Raw genomic sequence first — 23,633 nt, 5'->3', positions numbered from 1 at the left:
TTTTCGAATAATTTAATGATATAAATCAACTGCCAGATTCGGTTCCTTTCACGTCATGTCTTTGTTATTTCGTGCCTACTACATTTTATTAACTTCCTAAAAGGCAAATGTTATGAACACTGTCAATAAAAATTTATTTTCCTTAGAAACAGAAGTAGCCGAATTCCTTAAGTTCCCTTTTCCTTCCATTGCTGGAAGATTTAATTCACAGTTATTGAATGTCTTGTGTGTGCCAAGTGTACCATTTATTGGATCAGAACCAAATCTTTAGTGGTAGAATTGGATGCAGAAAAAGACAAGTATAATTTATGTCAAAAATTTATAAGTGTAAAAACTATTCCATAGTATTTTAATTATTCATGAAAATGGGCAATTTTTAAGAAATAAACTAAATTAATCAAAACACTAATTTTTCAAAATGCATATTTTTGTGAGCTTCATCTAAAACTTGGTTTAAGAAATAATAAAAAGATAACCATAAACGAAAAGGTACGAAATATGGCCAACAAATATCTGTCATCATTTGAAAGAGGACACTGGTTCATATAACCAACATCAAAAAATCCTAATGAGCAAACAATAAAACAAAGCTTTATTAATTTGAAATTTGTTCTTTTTAGAAAAAGTTATGAAATTCTATATATCTCCCTATATATAAAATTAATGGATATCTCAGAGCATTAAGGTAAAAACTGTATGAGGCTGGGGTAATTAAACTGATAAAGGCTCATTTGATTTCAGTTCAGCTGCAGAAAACTGACATGCATTTAATCAAAAAGTTCCTCAAGAGCAATGCAGAATTAAAAAGAATGCTTAAAAGGAGAATAAATTAAACATAACTAAATCTTTTAGCCTAATTGCATTATTCACAGAAAGTACTTGATGCCTCATTATTTTCTTAACCTTCACTTTTGCCTCTTTTCTAATCCTCTCGGATGCATTCCTACAAAGGCACCCGCATATCGACACAAAGCAAGAATTTCCCAATTGTCGGTTTGGTGCCATTAATTGCAGGTAAATAATGTCTAAAGACACTTTACAGATGTCTGACTTCATCAGTGTATGATCAACCTTGCCTTGGGTTTTTCAAAACAACTTTCTGGGAACCATTTTCCCACTACTACAAAGAATGGGAATTAGAAATGGTAAGATCTGAAAAACCATATTGAAGTCACAGGACAGTCTGAAACTTACTTACCTGTGTCAAATGCCATTTTGGCCTTTCCCTTATTTCAAGAACAGATTGTAAAAGGGGGTCCAACCAGAAATTACGTAGCTTAAGATGTTATACACAATACCAACAATGAAACATTTTCATGGTCTCCATCCTGAAGACATAAGACTATGAGAACTCTAAAAATAATCTCTCACTTTTGTAAAGTCCTTCCAAACTTATAAAATGCTTTTACATACAGGATGACACCTGTATGTGGCACCATCACTGACAAAGTGTCACCCCAGCTTTTCCACAATGACCACTTTCTAGCTTACCTCAATGCAGAAATTATTTTCACGATTGCACTCTGCACTATATCCTTGGGTGAGATGTCAAGAGGGCCAACTGCCACCTCTAGCAGCTGCTGAATCATTGCTAGAGGCTGACCATCTAAACAAATAGCCACAGCTTCATCATGAAGTTTCTCTTTTTCTGATCGGGAGAGATCATAGAGGTGACTGTATTTTTGCAGTGTTTCCTGTAAAGACATGGTAATCAACACTTAAGTATCAAACAGAAATTAAATGTATCTACATGCACAAAGTGAAACATATTTAGATCCTCGAACCAAATACATGAAAAGCAGCAACACCATACCAAAGGGCATGTATTAGTTAGTTATTAAGAGCTTAGGCCCAAGGATCACCCAGATTTCAGTGCAAATTCTGGCTTTACCATTTATTAGTTAGTGGGCCTTTGTGATCTCAAATTTCAATATCTGTAAAATGAGGATGAGGAAAATAGGGTCGTCTGAATAGAGGGTGTTGTGAACAGTAACTGAGATAATATAAAAGTCAGTTCTTTAGCACTTTGGGAATAAAGTAATGCTCAATAAGTATGAGCTTTTCTATTATTATTATTACTAATGCACTATGACCACACAATAATCTATTGAGCTACAACTATGTAATCCCAGGTATTATACATATGGTATCTAAATTAATACTTGTAATAACCCTGCAAGTATTTTTAAATTAGCTCCATGTTATAAAAAAGGAAATTAAAGGCCAAGGAGATTGAGTAATATGACCAAAGTCACATGGCTACCAATTAGCAGAGCTAAGATTAGAACCCAAAAGTCTATTCCCCTGCCCTAGGCCACACTGCCTGCCTCTCTTTGATAATACCTGTAAAAACAAATGTTATAACAAATAATTTAAGAATAAGAGGCAAGCTATTGTTTTTTGGCATACCAAATACAGTCACTTAATGATAATAACAGTTTCCAGATTCTTTATAGTTTCCCTTGTAATCCTGAATATACTGTTTTGTCTTTGAAACCAACCACGAGAAAACTCTGAATATTAACTGAATGTTTGATGATATTAAAGAATGTTAATTTTTTTACTAGTGATCATGTTCTAGTGGTTATTTTAAAGTATCTTTTAGAGATAGACAGGGAGGTATTTATGAATAAAATGAAAAGATGACTGAGATTTGCTTCACAATCCACAAGAGCAAGGTAAGGGAAGGCAGCAGTATGCATGAAGATTGGGCACGTTTTGACAGTTGTTGAAGCTGGGAGTTGGGCACATGAAGTTTCATCTTACTGTTCTGCCCATTGTGAAATTGTCCATTTCAGAAAAATCCCTATGAGTTAAGCAGGGCAATTTCTAGTATCATCATCTAAGAGAAGAGGGAACTGAGGCTCTGTAGGATGAAAGCCTTTAACTTTGATTAAATTAAGCTTCATAAGGATATAAGTTTTTTTGTACTGGGTATATAATTAAGGATGTTAAAATGAAGGTCTGAACTATAAAAGGGATAAATGCATGGGGTTGAAGGTTATTTCCAGCTTTTGCTATGTAAGGTGCCTTAATAAAATTAAATAATGTCTAATTTAGGAACCTCAAGAGTTTCCTATTACGGGCCATCCATAATCTGACTAAATGGTACTCACAAGTAGCTATACGGTACCTTTGCATCATATCTTAGATGAAACAAACATGTTTTTTATCAATAATCCCCTTGAATCCCCCCATAAACTATTCTAGGTATTGGAAGACAATACTTGTGGCTGGGTGAAGTGGCTCAGACCTGGAAGGCCAAGGTGGGTGAGTAGCTTGAGCCCAGGACTTTGAGACCAGCCAGGGCAACATGGTGAAACTCTGTCCCTACAAAAAATACAAAAGATTAGCTGGGTGTGGTAGCACATACCCGTAGTCCCAGCTACTCAAGAGGCTGATGTGGGAGGATTGCTTGAGCCCAGGAGGTAGAGGCTGCAGTGAGTGAGCCTGGGCAACAGAGTGAGACCCTGTCTCAAAAAAAAAAAAAAAAAGACAATTCTTGTTCCAAAGAGAGTAATGCCAATTCTCTGGGTTTTAATATAGTAATATAAGTTTAAAATAATTTTAGATGTGTTTATTTAAAAATAAGTACTTAAAAATTTATAATAAGTATAGACCACTTTTCCTTGAAGATTGTAATTTTACTCTAGTTCTCCTAATTATGAACTGTAGTACTGTAAATGTTAGTAGGATAAAATCAAGATTGGTAAAGCCAATTTGTTCCCTGCAAAGCCTTCTATATTGTTCATACCATTATTTAACATTATTCATTAGACAGAAAAATAGGCATTCCAAAACACAAAATGAATAAAATTTCTTTCAAACTTTTAAGTTCTTCCCATTATCTTTTCAATGGGGGCTTTGCATTTACGTCTTGTACAAATTTTGAAGTCTCCCATTTGCTCATTACCTGAACTCTCCACTGACTGATCTTTCTAGCCATTCTACAACGCAAGAATACAATTCAATAAACATGTAAGGTTTAAGAAAAATAAAAGAGGAGGTTAATGGCCACTTATAAGGTTCATTTACCATAGTATTATAGGGCAAATGGAATATTATTCATATATATAAGCACTGTTTTCACTTACATGGAAACCATTTATTTATTGATTTGTCAACTTTCCAGTTATAGAAAAAATTATCTCAACTCCCACAATTGTTAAAATATAGAACAAAATCTCTAACGGCCTCAGAGAGCTTCTGGTTTCATTGTATAGTCCTAACACCTGTGTCTTCAAACCTCATCACAGGTAGGGAACGCCAAACTTCATGATGTTGTTTTTGAGACACCAAGGAACTGGAAACCAACTAGAAACAATTTTAGTAGTCAAAAAATTCCTCTCAATAATGCAATTATATTTCATGTTGGAAACATGCAACATAAAAACAGGATAAGGGTATACATTTAACAAAAAAACAGGGTAGACATAAGAGGCTATTTCTGATTTTTTTCTGAAAATTAGGAGGGAAAAGAAAATCAAAATATTTATTTATTTATTTATTTATCTGAGACAGAGTCTCGCTCTGTCGCCCAGGCAGGAGTGCAGTGGAGCAATCTCAGCTCACCTCAACCTCCGCCTCCCAGGATCAAGAGATTCTCCTACCTCAGCCTCCTGAGTAGCTGGGATTACAGGTGCATGCCAGCACACCCGGCTAATGTTTTTTTTTTTTTTTTTTTTTTTGAGACGGAGTCTCGCTCTGTCACCCAGGCTGGAGTGCAGTGGCACGATCTTGGCTCACTGCAAGCTCCGCCTCCCGGGTTCAAGCCATTCTCCTGCCTCAGCCTCCTGAGTAGCTGGGACTACAGGTGCCCGCCATTGGGCCTGGCTAATTTTTTTGTATTTTTAGTAGAGACAGGGTTTCACCACGTTGGTCAGGCTGGTCTCGAACTCCTGACCTCGTGATCCACCTGCCTTGGCCTCCCAAAGTGCTGGGATTACAGGCGTGAGCCACCGTGCCCAGCCTATTTTTATTTTTATTTTTTAATTCTACCAGCTAGAAGTAAAGTCTGAGCACCACTGTCTTCTCATTTCTTCATTTTAGAGACCTCTCCCCTCACCCCAGGCAGCTATCCAGTGTTCAACTCCTGCTACCATCTCCATTTCCACCCTTCTCACCCACTTCCTCTATTTCCCCATAACAACTGTGCCAAGTGGCTTAATGTCATTTTGAAAGAAGTGGAAACTGAATTGTCAATCAAGTGATCATGAAGAGGTTAACCAAAAAAGGCTTGCGGACCATTCTCAAGGATATCTGCAAGTCTGAAAACCCTGTCAAAATGACTAATGTAACATTAAAGGAAAAAAAAAGAATATACTGATACAGAGTGAGCATATAGAAGTTCCCATTTCTTTACCTGCTCACTATTCTTCAGAGAAAGGATGAAGCTGTGGCTTAGGGTTTCCAGGTGGGCAAGTGATTTCTCCAGATGATTCAAAGTATCTGCATAGGTAACTTTAGAATCCTTAGCTTCTTGAGCTTCATCTTCTGAGTTTCTTTTCCTTGGCTTCTCAATAAAATGTTTAACTGTCTTAATAGCCTTTCTAGTCATCTCTTTACGGGCTTCCACAGACAGCTTAAAAAAAAGAATTAAATAATAGTGAGACCAAAGAACCCTGCATTATTACATATTGCATATTCAGCAAGTGTTAATGAGTTAGAACAAAAGTGAAATTTTTGTACATATGATTTTAACCAATAAATAGCACTTGTTATACTAGTTTTTCTTCTGTGAAGAAAACAAAAAGTGAGGTGCCATTTGCATTATTAAACTAGTAATTAAGATTTTTAAAAATGTTAATACCCAAAGCAGGTAAAGTGATGAAACTAGTATTCATACTGACTGCCGGTTACAGTGCAAAAATGAGGAGTCATTTCTACAGCCATATTCCCAGTTCTGATCACTTATTATAAGAAAAAAATTCAAAAAAAGAAAATAAATACAGGCATAAAGATTTTAACTGGAATAAGACTATTAATATAACTTCAAAAATAATCTAATTGATAGAAGAAATGATAACTAGCTTATTTTAAATTACAGGCTGGAATATTATGTAGTCATTAAAATTAGAATTATAAAAACATTATCCAAACATTTTGGAATATGTTTGTCATAGAATGTTAAAACTTAGAAATCAGAATGCAAAACTCTCTAGATAATGTTTACATTAAACTTCAAACTATATCTGCTATACAATATATGTATTTTATATATTTTCTATTTTGTGTGTGTGTGTGTGTGTGTGTGTGTGTGTGTGTGTGTATGTTGAGTACTGCTTATCTGAAATGTTTGGAACCAGAAGTATTTTAGATTTCAGATTTTTTTTTGGATTTTGGAATACTTGCTAATTTAGCATCCCTAATTCAAAAGGCTGAAATCCAAAATGCTCCAATAAGCATTTCCTTTGAGCATCATGTTGGCACTCAAAAAGTTTCAGATATTGCAGCATTTCAGATTCCTAGATTCAGGAAATTCAACCTGTACATGCATATAAAGTGTATGTATGTATAAAAATACATTAAATATATATTCAGACATATGCATATATATATATATATATTATTAAGGTGTTAGGATTATGAGCTTTTTTCTTTCCTTCTTTCCAAAGATTCTAAACATCGTTTTCACCCATTTATTCAGTGACATGCATCAGATTGCTGTATACTGTGTTACATATATGGAAGTTATATTTTTCTAATTAATAAAATACTAAGCTCATTTATCCTCAAGAATGTGCTATTTTTCTAATATTAAAATATGAAGCTCTTACCCTCAAGAATACAAAACTAAGTCTAAACTTCGTGTTACCCTCAAGAATACAAAACTAAGTCTAAACTTTGTGCTTTGTTGATGGAGGAAGCAGACGCCTCTGAGAAACCCTAGCGCCTTCTCAGGCCTCACTGATTTGTGCTGCTTTGGATCCTGGACTGTAGTCTTCTGTCAGCTACTCAAGTACATTTTTACTATATCCTCAAAAGGACGTGTTGATTTTTTTGTTTTAATAAAAAGAGATAAAGACTCCTACAACAGAATCTCATTTTTTTTCTACTTCCTAAAAGCAGTCATTGTACATGTCTGGTCATTCTGAAAAGCAGGACTAGGCTGAAATACATGGCATGAGTGACCACACCAGGAGGTAAGCTGCCCCCAGACCCTTCCTTTCCTACTAGCTCCCTCCAAGTCACTCAACAGAGTTATGACTTTAAAATGCTGATAGGACGCCTGTAATCCCAGCACTTTGGGAGGCCGAGATGGACGGATCACAAGGTTAGGTGATCGAGACCATCCTGGCTAACATGGTGAAACCCGGTCTCTACTAAAAATACAAAAAAAAAAAAAAAAAAAATTAGCCGGGTGTGGTGGCGGGCGCCTGTAGTCCCAGCTACTCAGAAGGCTGAGGCAGGAGAATGGCATGAACCCGGGAGGCGGAGGCTGCAGTGAGCTGAGATCGCACCACTGCACTCCAGCCTGGGCGACAAAGTGAGACTCCGTCTCAAAAAAAAAAATGCTGATAGGGGACATTTTCCTAATCCTATATAAATATTGATAAAAGAGATCTTTAGGAAAGTACTATTTCCAATGAAATTGGAAATGCATTGCGAAAGCAGCTTTCAAACAAGTTCCGTAGTCCCCGCTTCTTACCAGATTTCTGGCTCTAAGCCATTAAAAAAATCAGAGCCCACCATTGACTGACAAGTATTAATTATGTTACTGTATTTGCCCACAAATAAACTGTTAACTCCTCCCTGTGATTCAGAAATACAAAATACTAGATCTGTGTTTTGTTCAACTGACCACCCTCCCTTCATACATGTAGATGAAGAGACTGAGCTCCAGGAGGCTCAGTGGTATGTTAGGGGTCATCGTGTACAAGAGAAGAGTAAAAACTGGAATTCAGAACACTTGGTTACCAAGTCAGTGCTCCCTGCCACCTTACATTACACAGCTTCCACTCAACGATTTCTGCATCTTCACAGGCTCCAAGTTTATTAGAGAGTGCATGCTGGTTGAATGCTGAATGACAAAATCAAGGCCGAATAAGAGTTTATAGCAGAGTGAATCTTTTATTATATTCATATTTGTCTCCCCAAGAAATATAAATTTCAGGAATTACTTGGCTATATCAGCTAGCCAAATGTATACACTCTTCCTAGCCTATTGTGTGATATGGAAGAGTTTCAAAAACAGACTGGCTACAGAATAGGGATAGGCAGCTAATTCACATGGGCAGGAAGTAGGGTCCTGGGTGAAACAATGGGTCCCTATCCCCTTAAAGAGGTCCAGATGAGATCATCGTTGTCCAAGTCTTGACTCGCCTTTGTCAACCAACCATGGAATGAATATATGGTAAGCAGGAAGAACAATACATTCAGAAAACTTGTGTTTAATATTTACTACTGGTGTGACTTTAAGAAACTTGACAAAGTGCTTCAAGCTTTAGTTTCTTCAGCTACAAAATGAAAAAAAACGACCCCTGCTGCACAATTTTAAGAACTTGAGACAATATGTAAAACAGTCAGCACAGCATCTTGCCCACAGTAAGTGCTCAGTAAACAGATGCTGACATTTAATTTGACCAATGGATAAAATACATATGCCATCCTCTCCCCTGTTAGCTTGTCATCTTCCTAATAAATTTGTCATATAATTCCCTTTTAGAAAAATCTTTTTTTAAATAAGCTCCCCAAATTTCTTAGCACGGAACTCAAGAACCAACCTTCACAAACTGGTCCCCAGCTAAGTCTCTGGCTTCATGGTATAATTGTAACTCGAACACTAAGCTACAGCCACACTGACTCTTTGTCATTACCTGGTGCTCTTACTTGCCATCTTGTCTCAATGAAATGCTCCTTTCCCTCTTTTTTGCAAGGCAAATTCCTAGTCATGTTTCATTATCGAGACACTTGGAGTCAATCTAGCCTCTACAAGCATTCTACTGGCAAGTCCTCTGCTCCAACATCCAAGTGCATAACCCACCTACTTTGTATGTATAAACTGTCTCGTCAGCATTACTGAGTCTAGCCCTCACACTGAAGTCTATGCTTTCAGAAAACTAGCTGTAGGTTATGAGAGACAGGTGCAACTTTTTCAAGAGTTCAAATTGTTTGACTTCATCACTACAGTGTCATTAGAAAATCTTCTTTTTCTATTTAAAATAATCCTTCAAGAGAACTAAATATTTCAAAATAACTATGTAACCTGACACTGAACAAGGCAGAGTGTAAATAAATGCAATCCTAAGTTAATTTTCCTGAGCTAGCTAGAACCTCTAAGAAGCAGAATGATATTATGATTAAAAATATGTAAGGTGTTTTATTTGACTAGGCGTTTTACTTAATTCAAGCTTTTTATTACTATACTTTGTAAAAACAGGTTCATTGCCGAAAGACTCCAGGGTATGATTAAAAAATATATGTTTAACACTGAATTTACATCTAGTAGATTTATTTTCTTTAAACTGTTCTATAATGGAAGGAACAGAAGTAAAAGAAAGAAATGACTGAAAAAAAAGTACCAGAGTAAAAAAATGGCAATTTCTTCACTGTATCTAGTGGCCCCACGGTACCATTATTCTTAACATTCTTTTCTTAAGCCCACAGCATTAACATGTCATTCATGTATATCATTACTATAATATCCAACCAAGATTATATTTTTAACTGTTCCCTGTAGCAACTAGTAATTGCTATGAAAAATAATAATGGATTTTGTGAAACAAAGATAAGTGGCTAAACTGTGTCATCAGTTAACAAATAGGTACTGAACATCTACTTTCCAAGACCTATAAAAAATGAGATAAAAACATGAACCAGGCTTACAAAGAAACCACATATATCATGAGAGATAATATAGTGAGAAGGGGGCAGAGGGACTGAGGAATCATCGATGACATCAGCAAATCTTATTGGGTCAAGCTTCAAAACATATCTGGGTTCTCACTGCTTCCTACCACCTTCACTGCCACCACTCAGTTCCCAGCCACCATCATCTCTCATAAAGAGCAATGCAACGGTTCTAACTTGTCTCCCAGTGTGACAGATAGTGGTGCTCACCAAACACAAGCATTCCATCTCTTCCACTGCATTTGTCAATTCCCTTGTAGTTAGGATGAGCTGTGTTCCAGCCAATGAAATCTGAGCAGAAGTGACATATACCATTTCTAAGCCAGGCAATAAAAAAACCCACATGGATCACTATCCAGTTTCCCTTTTTTAACCACAACAATTGAGGAGAAGGTGGGGCCCAGATGGTGCCAATACAAAATGATGGAGCTTCCATCAGCCTGGATCCTTAAGTGACTTTGTGGTAGAGGCCCCTTTGCAGTCTTTTATTGGATTAGGTGCAGGAGAGACTATCTACCGAAAGCCACCACAAACCTTAGCTTATTCTGACATACAACAGGTACCAAGAGTGAGGCAATGTGTGGCTTTGGTTTTCAGATATCAGGCATTGAAAAAAAAAAAAAAAGATTAGAAAAACACAGTAATCTATGATATGCTATAAAAAATACTTAATAAAACTATTATCTGTGGTAACTTGGGGGGCAGATCATACCCCTAATGAACTTGGGAAATGGAACACCAGAAATGTGTTGGATGTTATATGATGCTGTGGGTATTACAAGAAGTACTGTCCAGATCGGAAGCAGGAGTGAAACAGAATAGAGAAACAGCCCAGAAATTCAGGGCCATACTGGGTTAAAAAAACAAAAACCAACTTACTAATTCTAGACCCCATGAGTAAGAGATAAGACAGAGAAATCCTTATATAACAAACGCCAAGTAAAACCTTTAGAAGATTAAAATGCTTCAGGAAAGAGAAAAACCAAGGGCGTGACACTCCGTAAATTCTTTCAATTGGACAAAACGACTCAGGGCAGAGATCCAATTAATGATGTCGTCCTTAAACAGAAACCTGATAGCTTTAAGCTAGCCCCCTTTAAGTGGAGAGAGAGAATGTACAGGGGTGATACATCAAAGATATATAGAACAATATTTCAAAACAAATGAAAAGACCCTGTAGATGTGGCTACGGGCACATGACATTAAGAGAAATCAAATAAATAAGAACCCGATTAAATTTCTGAGATAGTGATGCTGCCCAAGAAACCACAAACCTGGACTGAAAATGCCTGTGACTATTTAAAACTTAACACTTGGGCCTTCAACCTTGAGGGTACAGGCCTCCAACATCCACTCCTCATGTGGCCCAGGAAGGAAGTGGAGAGGTCTTCCCTGGAGGGAAGAAACTGGGGTCACGGAGAACAAAGGATAACAAGGTTGCTCCTAGAAAGCAGAATTAAGGCCTAATTAAGGCCCCTTACCTACCCCACAGTAGGGAAGCCCTCATAATGTCTGTACAGCAGATTTTTTAAGCTGCCTCACAGTCGTGTCTGCCAAATATCTCTTATTGTCTCCCTTTCCAAGGTGAGTGCTTAATGCAATTATCTTGTCCCTGTTTCACCATGTAAGTTGGGTGTCGGGGTGGGTGTGGGGGAAACAGGGCAGAGGATTTGTCCATCTGGTTCACAGTCTGGATCACAGCTGGACCTGATGCGCAGCCTACTGAGTATTATGCCGACTTTGGGCTCCCTGGAGTGACTAGGACCCTGGGTGGTTTCCTCTAGTGGAGAAGCAGAGTGTGTTCTGTGGTGGAAAGAAGGCTTGGTGAATAAAAGGGTGGGCTGCAGCAGACAGTGGTTACCACCACACATCCTATCCGCTTCTCTATGCTTCTCAACCCCCTTGTAGTTAGACAGGGTTTCATGGCTAGGTGGACCCATAAAACGCGGCAGAAGTGTCATGTATCACTCTGGCTAAGGCAATCACACCCAATTTTCCAGTCCCACTCCTTCTCCTGACAAGGAACTTGAGGAGACCCCAAGTGGGTATGGACCCTAAGGGAGGCGTCTGTTGTGCTAGGCCACTGTGACTCTGGGGTTGCTTTGTTACTCCAGTACTACCCAGCAGCACGATGGTATCTTAAAAACACACATCTGCTCCAGCCATGCTTCTGCTCAAATCCCTGTAATGGCTTCCCAACTCACTAAGAATAAAAGCCAGTCTTTCATGCCCTATCAGGCCCCATGCGATCTGCTCTTCCCCTCACCCTGCCTCTCTCATCCTATCCTCTCCCTGCCTTCACACTCTCAGGCCACTTCAAACACCCCAGCACCCTTGCAGGCCCCCTCAGAGTCTTCACAGTCATCGGTCTCTCTACTTGGAATGTTCTCCCAGGCACCCTCATGACTTGACCCTCTACTTCTCTTGGGACTTCACAAAAATGTCACCTTATCCGAGAGGCCCTCCCTGACCACTCCATGAAACTTGGCACTCTCTCCATCTCTTTCTCCTGGTCCTGCAGTACTTTTTCCTCCTAATTGACACACTGGGCTTCTATTGCTTATTGTTTGTCACTGCTACATTCCCAAAGCCCAGAATTGTGGCTCATACATAACAAATGCCTCTCTGTTGAATGGAAAGATGGATGGATGGATGGATGGATGACACTGTTTACAAAGAGAACAGTAAAAGTGCACTTGAGGAAGCACGTAAGTAGGAGGGCTCATGATACATCTCTAACCACTAGAGCACTTTAGTTTAGAAATAGTGTGGCATAAAGGGCTGGACGGTAAATATGCTAGGCTTTGCAGGCCACACAGAATCTCTATTAGACACTCTTTTGTTTGTTTGGTTGGTTGGCTGGTTTTTGCAATCCTTTAAAAAGATGTAAAAGCCAGTCTTAGCTAGGGGTTGTACAGAAACAGGCAGTGGGCTAAATTTGACCTTGTAGGCCATCATTTTCTGATCTCTGATTTATAATATTAAACAGTTCTAGTTGAAAAGATAAACTGAAAGTAAGTTATAAGTGGCCTGGAATGCCAGGCTAGATAAGGAATCTGATTTGGAAGCCACTGAGAGCCACTTGTATATTGAAGATAATTACATGGAAATGTCTCATTAGATTCCCATTTTTAAAACACTGTCAGAAAATCTTATTTCAAAGAAAAACTAAAAGCTATAGTTATCTGAGAAAAAAATAATCACCCTTTCTTAGGCCTTTGCCTGTGTGTCTGGAATCAGTGCAGGAGTTCACTCCTCTGAGGAGCCTTCCTGACCTATATCAAAGAATATTGCATTGAAATTATCCGGTTACTTGTACATCTCCCTGACTAAACAATGAGATCCTTTAGGATAGAAACTGTGCTTTTAAAATCTCTGTATTCCTAGACCTAACATAATGTCTAACACACTGCAGACAAAAAGTAAATAGCTATTAAATTACTGAACAACTCTGATCAACATACAGAGAAAACAAAGATTCTTTACAAGTGCAATAAAATTACATGTTCTCAACATGTCCCTGGAAAGTTGTGGTTCAGAATGCTCCAAAATTACCCAGTTACTCTGCAGTAAGTAATTCCTGTAAGAAGGCCCTAGGAGACATTACAAAAGGACACTTTAAGGGACTTGAAACAAAGAAGCAAAAAACTGAGACCAAATGTTTGCCATCGGGACAATGCCACCCTGGATCAGAAGTCATGCAGGAAGGGGCACAACAGCATCAAGCTACTGATGGCTTTCTGTTTATTCATTCAACATACATCCACTGAGTGCACACTGTGCATCTGCCTTGGGCTGAGTGCTGGTGACAAAATTAGACCAAGGCCCTGCCCCTGGGTATGTCAAAGTCTAGTTGTAAATACGGAGAGATAAAAGACATTACAAAGAGGCATGATCATCCTACAACTACAACAGGGTAAATGCAAGGTGCCACGGGAGCCCTCAGAAGGGGCACTCTGCAGACTGGAAGGGACGGGCATGCAAGGTCAGGAAAGGGTTGCTGAAAGGTGACATCTCCAAGGAGAGTCCTCAAGAGTGAATAGAAACTAAGGCAAGAAAGGAAGAATGTGAAGAGATCACTAGTCAAAGGAGCAAGTGGGGCACCTAGAAGTACATGGGCTTGGCTGGAATGCAGAATGAAAGCATTATGGGAAAGGTGCCCAGATCCAGACCCCAAGAGAGGGTTTTTGGATCTCACTCAAGAAAGAAGTCAGAGCTCCTGAAGGAAGCACTAAACAAGGAAAGAAACAACCAGTACTACCCACTGCAGAAACACACCAAATTGTAAAGACCATCGACGCTATGAGGAAATCGCATCAATTAACGGCCAAAAGAACCAGCTAGCATGATAATGGCTGGATCAAACTTTTATATAACAATATTAACCTTAAATGTAAACAGGCTAAATGCCCCAATTAAATGACACAGACTGGCAAATTGGATGAAAGTCAAGAGCCATCGGTGTGCTGTATTCAGGAGACCATTCTCATGTGCAAAGACACACACAGGCTCAAAATAAAGGAATGGAGGAATATTTAGCAAGCAAATGGAAACGAAAAAAAGTAGGGTTTGCAATCCTAGTCTCTGATACAACAGAATTTAAACCAACCAAGATCAAAAGAGACAAAAAAGGGCATTACATAATGGTAAAGGGATCAATGCACCAAGAAGAGCTTCTCTCTCTCTCTCTCTCCATGTGTGTGCATATGTGTATATATATATATAATCCATCACATAAAGAGAACCAATGACAATACGGGTTCATAAAGCAAGTTCCTAGAAACCTACAAAGAGACTTAGACTCCCACACAATAATAGTGGGAGACTTTAACACCCCACTGTCAATATTAGACAGATCAACGAGAAAGAAGGTTAACAAGGATATCCAGGATTTGAACTCAGCTCTGGACCAAGAGGACCTAATAGACATCTACAGAACTCTCCACCCCAAATCAACAGAATATGCATTCTTCTCAGCACCACATCGCACTTATTCTAAAATTGACCACATAATTGGAAGTAAAACAGTCCTCAGCAAATGCAAAAGAATGGAAATCATAACAAACAGTCTCTCAGGCCACAGTACAATCAAATTAGAACTCAGGATTAAGAAACTCACTCAAAACCGCACAACTACATGGAAACAGAACAACCTGTTCCTGAATGACTACTCGGTGAATAACAAAATGAAGGCAGAAATAAAGATGTTCTTTGAAACCAATGAGAACAAAGACACAATGTACCAGAATCTCTGGGACACATTTAAAACAGTGTGTAGAGGGAAATTTATAACACTAAATGCCCACAAGAGAAAGCAGGAAACACCTAAAATTGACACCCTAACATCACAATTAAAAGAACTATTGAGAAGCAAGAGCAAACACATTGAAAAGCTAGCAGAAGGCAAAAGAATAACTATAACTAAGATCAGAGCAGTACTGAAGGAGATAAAGAAACAAAAAACCCTTCAAAAAATCAATGAATCCAGGAGCTGGTTTTTTGAAAAGATCAACAAAATTGATAGACCGCTAGCCAGACTAATAAAGAATAAAAGAAGAATCAAATAGATGCAATAAAAAGTGATAAAGGGGATATCACCACTGACCCCACAGAAATATAAACTACCATCAGAGAATACTATAAACATCTCTACACAAATAAACTAGAAAATCTAGAAGAAATGGATAAATTCCTGGACACATACACCCTCCCAAGACTAAACCAGAAGTCAAATCCCTGAATAGACCAACAACAAGTTCTGAAATTGAGGCAGCAATTAATAGCCTACCAACCAAAAAAAGTCCAGGACCAGATGGACTCAGAGCCGAAATCTAACAGAGGTACAAAGAGGAGCTGGTATCATTCCTTCTGAAACTATCCAACAACAGAAGAGTGAATCCTCCCTAACTCATTTTATGAGGTCAGCATCATCCTAATACCAAAACCTGGCAGAGACACAACAACAAAAAAGAAAATTTCAGGCCAATATCCCTGATGAACGTCGATGCAAAAATCCTCAATAAAATACTGGCAAACTGAATCCAGCAGCACATCAAAACGCTTATCCACCATGATCAAGTCAGCTTCATCCCAGGGATGCAAGGCTGGTTCAACATATGCAAATCAATAAACGTAATCTATCACATAAACAGAACTAATGACAAAAACCACGATTATCTCAATAGACGCACAAAAGGCCTTTGACAAAATTCAACACCCCTTCATGCTAAAAACTCTCAATAATCTAGGTATTGATGAAACGTATCTCAAAATAAAAAGAGCTATTCATGAGAAACCCACAGCCAATATCATACTGAATGGGCAAATACTGGAAGCATTCCCTTTGAAAACCAGCACAAGACAAGGATGCCCTCTCTCACCACTCCTATGCAACACAGTATTGGAAGTTCTGGCCAGGGCAATCAGGCAAGAGAAAGAAATAAAGGGTATTCAATTAGGAAAAGAGGAAGTGAAATTGTCCCTGTTTGCAGATGACACGATTGTATATTTAGAAAACCCCACCGTCTCAGCCCAAAATCTCCTTAAGCTGATAAGCAACTTCAGCAAAGTCTCAGGATACACATCAATGTGAAAAAATCACAAGCATTCCTATACACCAATAATGAACAGAGAGCCAAATCATGAGTGAACTCCCATTCACAATTGCTACAAAGAGAATAAAATACCTAGGAATACAACTTACAAGGGATGTGAAGGGCCTCTTCAAGGAGAACTACAAACCACTGCTCAAGGAAATAAGAGAGAACACAAACAAATGGAAGAACATTCCATGCTCATAGATAGGAAGAATCAATATCGTGAAAATGGCCATACTGATGCCCAAAGTAATTTACAGTTTCAATACTGTCCCCATCAAGCTACTATTGACTTTCTTCACAGAATTGGAAAAAAACTACTTTAAATTTCATATGGAACCAAAAAAGAGCCCACATTGCCAAGACAATTCTAAGCAAAAAGAACAAAGCTGGAGGTATCATGCTACCTGACTTCAAACTATACTACAAGGCTACAGTAACCAAAACAGCACGGTACTGGTACCAAAACAGAGATATAGACCAATGGAACAAAACAGAGGCCTCAGAAATAATGCCACACATCTACAATCATCTGATCTTTGACAAACCTGACAGAAACAAGCAATGGGGAAAGGATTCCCTATTTAATAAATGATGTTGGGAAAACTGGCTAGCCATATGCAGAAAGCTGTAACTGGATCCCTTCCTTACACTTTAAACAAAAATTAACTCAAGATGGATTAAAGACTTAAACATAAGACCTAAAACCATAAAAACCCTAGAAGAAAATCTAGGCAATACCATTCAGGACACAGGCATGGGCAGACTTAATGACTAAAACACCAAAAGCAATGGCCACAAAAGCCGAAGTAGACAAATGAAATCTAATTAAACTAAAGAGCTTCTGCACAGCAAAAGAAACTATCAACAGAGTGAACAGGCAATCTACAGAATGGGAGAAAATTTTTGCTATCTATCCATCTGACACAGGGCTAATATCCAGAATCTACAAAAAACTTAAGCAAATTTACAAGAAATAAACAACCTCATCAAAAAGTGGGCAAAGGATACGAACAGACACGTCTCGAAAGAAGACATTTATGCGGCCAACAAGCATATGAAAAAAAGCTCATCATCACTGTTCATTAGAGAAATGCAAATCAAAACCACAATGAGATACTGTCTCATGCCAGTTAGAATGGCAATCATTAAAAAGTCAGGAAACAACAGATACTGGAGAGGATGTGAAGAAATAGGAATGCTTTTACACTGTTGGTGGGAGTGTAAATTAATTCAGCCATGTGGAAAACAGTGCGGCAATTCCTCAAGGATCTAGAACTAGAAATACCATTTGACCCAGCAATCCCATTATTGAATATATACCCAAAGGATTATAAATCATGCTACTATAAAGACACATGCATACGTATGTTTATTGAGGCACTGCTCACAACAGCAAAGATTTGGAACCAATCCAAATGCCCATCAATAATAAACTGGATAAAGAAAATGTGGCACATATATACCATGGAATACTATGCAGTCATAAAAAAGGATGAGTCATGTCCTTTGCAGGGCCATGAATGAAGCTGAAAAACATCATTCCCAGCAAACTAACACAAGAACAGAAAACCAAACACCACATGTTCTCACTTATAAGTGGGAGTTGAACAATGAGAACACATGGACACAGGGAGGGGAATATCACACACTGGGGCCTGTTGGCGTGTGGGGAGTTAGGGGAGGGATAGCATTAGGGGAAATAGCTAATGTAGATGATGGGTTGATGGGTGCAGCAAACCACCATGGCAAGTGTATACCTATGAAACAAACCTGCACGTTCTGCACATGTATCCTAGAACCTGAAGTATAATAATAAAAAACAAACAAACAAACAAAGTCCATAGAGTGGAAGCAAATTTATTAAGAAAGTAAAAGAATAAAGAATGTCTACTCCATAGGCCCTTGGGGCAGCTAACTGCCCATTTTAATGGTTATTTCTTGATGATATGCTAAATTAGGGGTGTATTATTCATGTCTCCCCTTTTTAGATCATATAGGATAACCTTCTGACATCACCATGGCATTTGTAAACTGTCATGACACTGGTGGGAATGTAGCAGTCAGGATGACCAGAGCTCACTCTCGTCACCATCTTGGTTTTGTTGGCTTTTAGCTGGCTTCTTTACTGCAAGCTGTTTTATCAGCAAGGTCTTTATGACATGTATCTTGTGCCGACCTCCTATCTCATCCTATGACTTAGAATGCCTTAACCTCCTGGGAATGCAGCCCAGTAGGTTTCAGCCTTATTTCACCCAGCTCCTATTCAAGATGGAGTTGCTCTGGTTCAAACGCCTCTGACACAAGTTAACAGTCTGTCAGAGAATGAGGAAGAATGAAGCAGAAATGACAACATGAGGAAGGGCCCCGCATGCTGAGCTGATGATAGCATCATCATCTTCATGCCTTGGGAGGCATAAAAGGATCTTCAGCAGGAGAGCAACACAATCAGCACCAGAAGTTTTAGCTAATGGCTTGATTCATAATTCACCAAGATGACCTACATCATCTGCACCTACTTCACCGCTGTGAAATCTTGCTAAGCAGACTTTTTTTCTTTTAAAAATGAACATAACGCCGGGCACAGGGGCTCATGCCTGTAATCCCAGCACTTTGGGAGGCTGAGGCGGTTGGATCATCTGAGGTTGGGAGTTCGAGACCAGCATGACCAACATGGAGAAACCCTGTCTCTACTAAAAATACAAAATTAGCCGGGCACGGTGGCACGTGCCTGTAATCCCAACTACTCAGGAAGCTGAGGCAGGAGAATTGCTTGAACCCGGGAGGTGGAGGTTGCAGTGAGCTGAGATCGTGCCATTGCACACCAGCCTGGACAACAAGAGCGAAACTCCATCTCAAAAATAAATAAATAAAAAATAAAATAAAATAAAAATAAAAAAAAAGAACATAGCATGACTTTGAACATAAGGCTGTTATTTAGGATGGCAGGTGACTTAAGAAAAATCCAGGTGCTACCTACAGAGTGAGGTGGAAAAAATCAGGGTTTACAAACAGTTTATTATTTAACTAATTAAAAAAATACGCATATGTCCTCTCTTTATAGGTTTCCATTTACAAACTCACCCTATTTTTCATCCATCTCTCCCTCCTCCTTTTCATGTTTAAACACTTTCATACTCACTATGTGCTAGGCCTGGCCTTGGCACAGAGGATACAAAGGTAAATTAAGACAGAATCACTATCCTGGAAGAACATACATCCTAATGGAAAAGTCAACACGGAAATAAAAATTTATAAAATGTGACAGAAATATAAATTAAGTATGTGGGTACACCAAGAAAAAAAATTGTTTTAGAAAGGCAAGTCTTTAAAAAGGAGGTGACACCTGAAGCAGGACTTGAAGCATCAGCAAGAGTTCATGTGGAAGAAGGAGGGGAGGGTGGATTGCAGGCAAAGAGGACAGAATGAGGAATTAATTAAATAAAGGCTTTTATAGAAGAAGAATGTTCTAAGGCTGTAACTCTCAACCTTTTACTGTGCTCCAAAAAACCTACAGGATATAATATATTCTCACCAAAAACAGTAGCTCACGACTTCAAGATGTCTCATGGGGTAGGGGAGCGGGTGCATAGCAGCAGCTGTAGTATATTTTGGAAAGGAGGGGGAATCAATTCTGAAAAAGATTAAACTATCCCAGGAGTTCGATCACCAAAGCCAGACATCGTTCTTTCTCCAGTCTCACTCCCAAGCTATACTTGGAAAAGCTCTTGGTGGTGCAAATGTGTGTAGGCGTGTGCTTAGGCAAGGGATTGTCCAGCAGGAGAAGAGATGCAAAGGGTGCTGGGGCCACTGGGGGTGCCATGCTGGGAAACTTACACATTATCCTTGGGCCAGTGGTCTCCAAACTGAGGTATGTGTGCCACTAGCACACAAAGCCTTCCAACAGGGACGCAGGCACAGACAGTTTAAAGGGAATCCGTTTCTAAATTAATTTCCACCTTCTCTAAGTATTCTTTCCTAAAACTGATCAAGGTGTGAAGCCTGTGCTCTTTCCCAACTCCCCTTTCACAACAGCCTTCAACTAACACAAGAAAGGCATGTCTGACACTCTTCCTGAGTCTGACTCTGATACATTGTTCTGATGTCTAAAGAGCTCCAGAACACCAAAGGGACAATTCAGAATGCTGGTGTATAACAGGCTCCAATGGAGACCACCTTTGCAAAAATTTTAACAGTGAGAAAATTATGGCAGTGGGGGAGATCTAATTTAGCCAACACCCATCTTGCCTTTAGCCTTCAAGCTGTCAGACATTTGCTTTATAGTTTAAATGATAACAGCCCTTGCCCCAAAACTCAACTGCCTTTGTAAAGTGAGTGAGAGACTACCAGGCTAAGAGGAGAGAGGAACCTGAATTCTCCTAAGATGCAGACATAAGCAATTGCCAGCCATTATTACATTCTGGGGTCACAAGATATGCAATTTCTCCAATTACTCCTGCAGATAACGTCACTATTGTAGACTGGCCTTCTGAGATATCTATTCATGTGTTTTGCATGTCTGAGATCCATGGCTCCACCCGGACTCACCCAGAAGCAATTCGGCACCCAGAAGGCTCACTTCCTACACTCTTATGACTGTACCCCAATCAATCAGCAGCAAGCACCCATTTCCTAGCCACTCACACCCCTTCCCCCAAACTGCCTTTTAAAAAACCTTAACCTAGAAGGCTTCAAGTGATTGATAACTCCATTTCCAGCATGGCACGGCCAGCCTACAGTCAATTAAACTTTCTTTACTGCAAAGCTGGGGTCTCTGTGCAGTGGTAGAAAGAACCCATTAGGTGATTACACAGTGACTGGATAACAAACTTCTTCTTGCATGTCACAAGGTTCCCAGTGCTTTGCTTTCTTTCTTTTTTTTTTCTTCTAAGTTACTTTAAAAAAAAATTCAATAGTTTTGGGGGAACAGGTGGTGTTTGCATGGAAAAGTTCTTTAGTGGTGATTTCTGATATTTGGGTATACCCATAACCGGAGCAGTGTATACTATACCCAATGTGTAGTATTTTATCTCTTATTCCCCTCCAACCCTTCCCCAAGTCCCCAAAGTCTATTATGTCATTCTTACATCTCCAAGTCCTCATAGCTTAGCTCCTACTTATAAGTGAGAACACAAGATGTTTGGTTTTCCACCCCTGAGTTACTTAGAATAATGGTCTCCAACTCCATCCAGGTTGCTGTGAATGTCATTATTTCATTTCTCTTTATGGCTGAGTAGTGTTCTATGGGGTGTGTGTGTGTGTGTGCACATGCACGTGTATCTCACATGTTCTTTATCCACTTGTTGGCTGATCCATATTTTTGCAATTGCGAATTGTGCTGCTATAAATATGCGTGTGCAAGTGTTTTTTTCATATAATGACTTCTTTTCTTCTGGGTTAAATACCCACTGGTGGGTTGCTGGATCAAATGTTAGTTCTACTTTTAGTTCTTTAAGGAATCTCCAGTACTGTTTTCCATAGTGGTTGTACTAGTTTACATTCCCACCAGCAGTGTAAAGATGTTCCCTTTTCATCATATCTACACCAACATCTATTTTTTTATTATTTTTAAATTATGGCCATTTTTGCAGGAGTAAGGTGGCATCTCATTGTAGTTTTGATTTGCATTTCCCTGATAATTAGTGATGTTGAACATTTTTTCCTGTTTTTTGGCCATTGGTGTATCTCCTCTTGAGAAGTATCTATTCATGTCTTTGCTTACTTTTTGATGGGATTGTTTGCTTGCTTCTTGCTGATTTGTTTGAGTTCCTTGTAGATTCTGGATTAGTCCTTCATCAGATGCTTAGTTTGTGAATATTTTCTCCCACTCTGTAGGTTGTTGAGTAGCTGATCATTTCTTTTGCAGTGTAGATGCTTTTTAGTTTAATTAGGTAGTATCTATTTATCTTTGGTTTTGTTTCATTTGCTTTGGGTTCTTGGTCATAAACTCTTTGCCTAATCCAATGTCTAAAAGAGTTTTTCCAACATTATCCTCTAGAATTTTTATGCTTCATGTCTTAGATTTAAGTCCTTGAACCATCTTGAGTTAATTTTTGTATTTGGTTAGAGATGGGGATTCAGGTTCATTCTTCTACGGGTGGCTTGCCAATGAAGTATCCCAGCACCATTTGTTGAATAGAGTGACCTTTCCCCACTTTGTTTTTGTTTGCTTTGTCAAAGATCAGTTGGCTGTAAGTATTTGGCTTTATTTCTGGGTTATCCATTCTGTTCCATTGGTCTATATGCATATTTTCGTACCAGTACAATGCTGTTTTGGTAACTATTAATATAGCTTTATAGTATAGTTTGAAGTTAGGTAATATGATGCCTCTAGATTTGTTCTTTTCGTTTAGTCTTGCTTTGGTTATGAAGACTCTTTTTGGGTTCCATATGAATTTTAGGATTTTTTTTCTAGTTCTGTCAAGAATGATGATGGTATTTTGGTGGGAATTGCGTTGAATTTGTAGACTGCTTTTGGCAATATGGTCATTTTCACAATATTGATTCTACCTATCCTTGAGCATGGGATGTGTTTCCATTTGTTTCTGTCATTTATGATTTCTTTCAGCCATGTTTTGTAGTTTTCCATGTAGAGATCATTCACCTCCTTGCTTATATTCCTAAGTATTTTATTATTATTATTTTTTTGCAGCTGTTGTAAAAACGGTTGAGTTCTTGACTTGATTCTCAGCTTGGTCATTGTTGTTGCATAGCAGTGCCACTGATTTGTGTACACTGAGACTTTACTGAATTCATTTATAAGACCTAGAAGCTTTTTGGATGAGTCATTAGGGTTTTCTAGGTAAACAATCATATCATTTGGCAAATAGTGGCTATTTGACTTCCTCTTTACCAGTCTGGACACCCTTTATTTATTTCTCTTGTCTGACTGCTCTGGCTAGGACTTCCAGCATGATGCTGAATAGCATCAACATTATAGTGAAATTGGGCATCCTTGTCTTATTCCAGTTCTCAGAGAAAATGCTTTCAACTTTTTCCTGTTCAGTATAATGTTGGCTGTGGGTTTGTCAGAGATGCCTTTTATTACCTTGAGGTATGTCCCTTATATGCCAATTTTGCTGAGGGTTTTAATCATAAAGGGATGCTGGATTTTGTCAAATACTTTTTCTGCATCTATTGAGGTGACCATATGATTTTTGTTTTTAATTCTGTTTATGTGATATATCA

The 23,633-nt window shown here is 38.6% G+C and overlaps 1 protein-coding gene across 1 annotated transcript in view; it reads right to left on the bottom strand.

The window, feature by feature from the left end:
- The window catches only part of NBAS (NBAS subunit of NRZ tethering complex), a 393,558-nt gene that overhangs the window by 65,886 nt on the left and 304,039 nt on the right, over positions 1-23,633 (bottom strand). The window contains exons 45-46 of the mRNA XM_054476756.2: positions 5,363-5,581; positions 1,492-1,694 (exon numbers count right to left, since the gene is read on the bottom strand). Coding sequence (XP_054332731.1) covers positions 1,492-1,694; positions 5,363-5,581 — 422 coding nt within the window. The remainder of the gene's footprint in view (positions 1-1,491; positions 1,695-5,362; positions 5,582-23,633) is intronic.

The sequence above is a fragment of the Pongo pygmaeus genome, chromosome 12 (assembly GCF_028885625.2).
Source record: "Pongo pygmaeus isolate AG05252 chromosome 12, NHGRI_mPonPyg2-v2.0_pri, whole genome shotgun sequence".
Classification (NCBI taxonomy): Eukaryota; Metazoa; Chordata; class Mammalia; order Primates; family Hominidae; genus Pongo; species Pongo pygmaeus.
The sequence above is the reverse complement of the archived record's forward strand: the minus strand, read 5'-3'. Positions and strand labels throughout refer to the sequence as shown.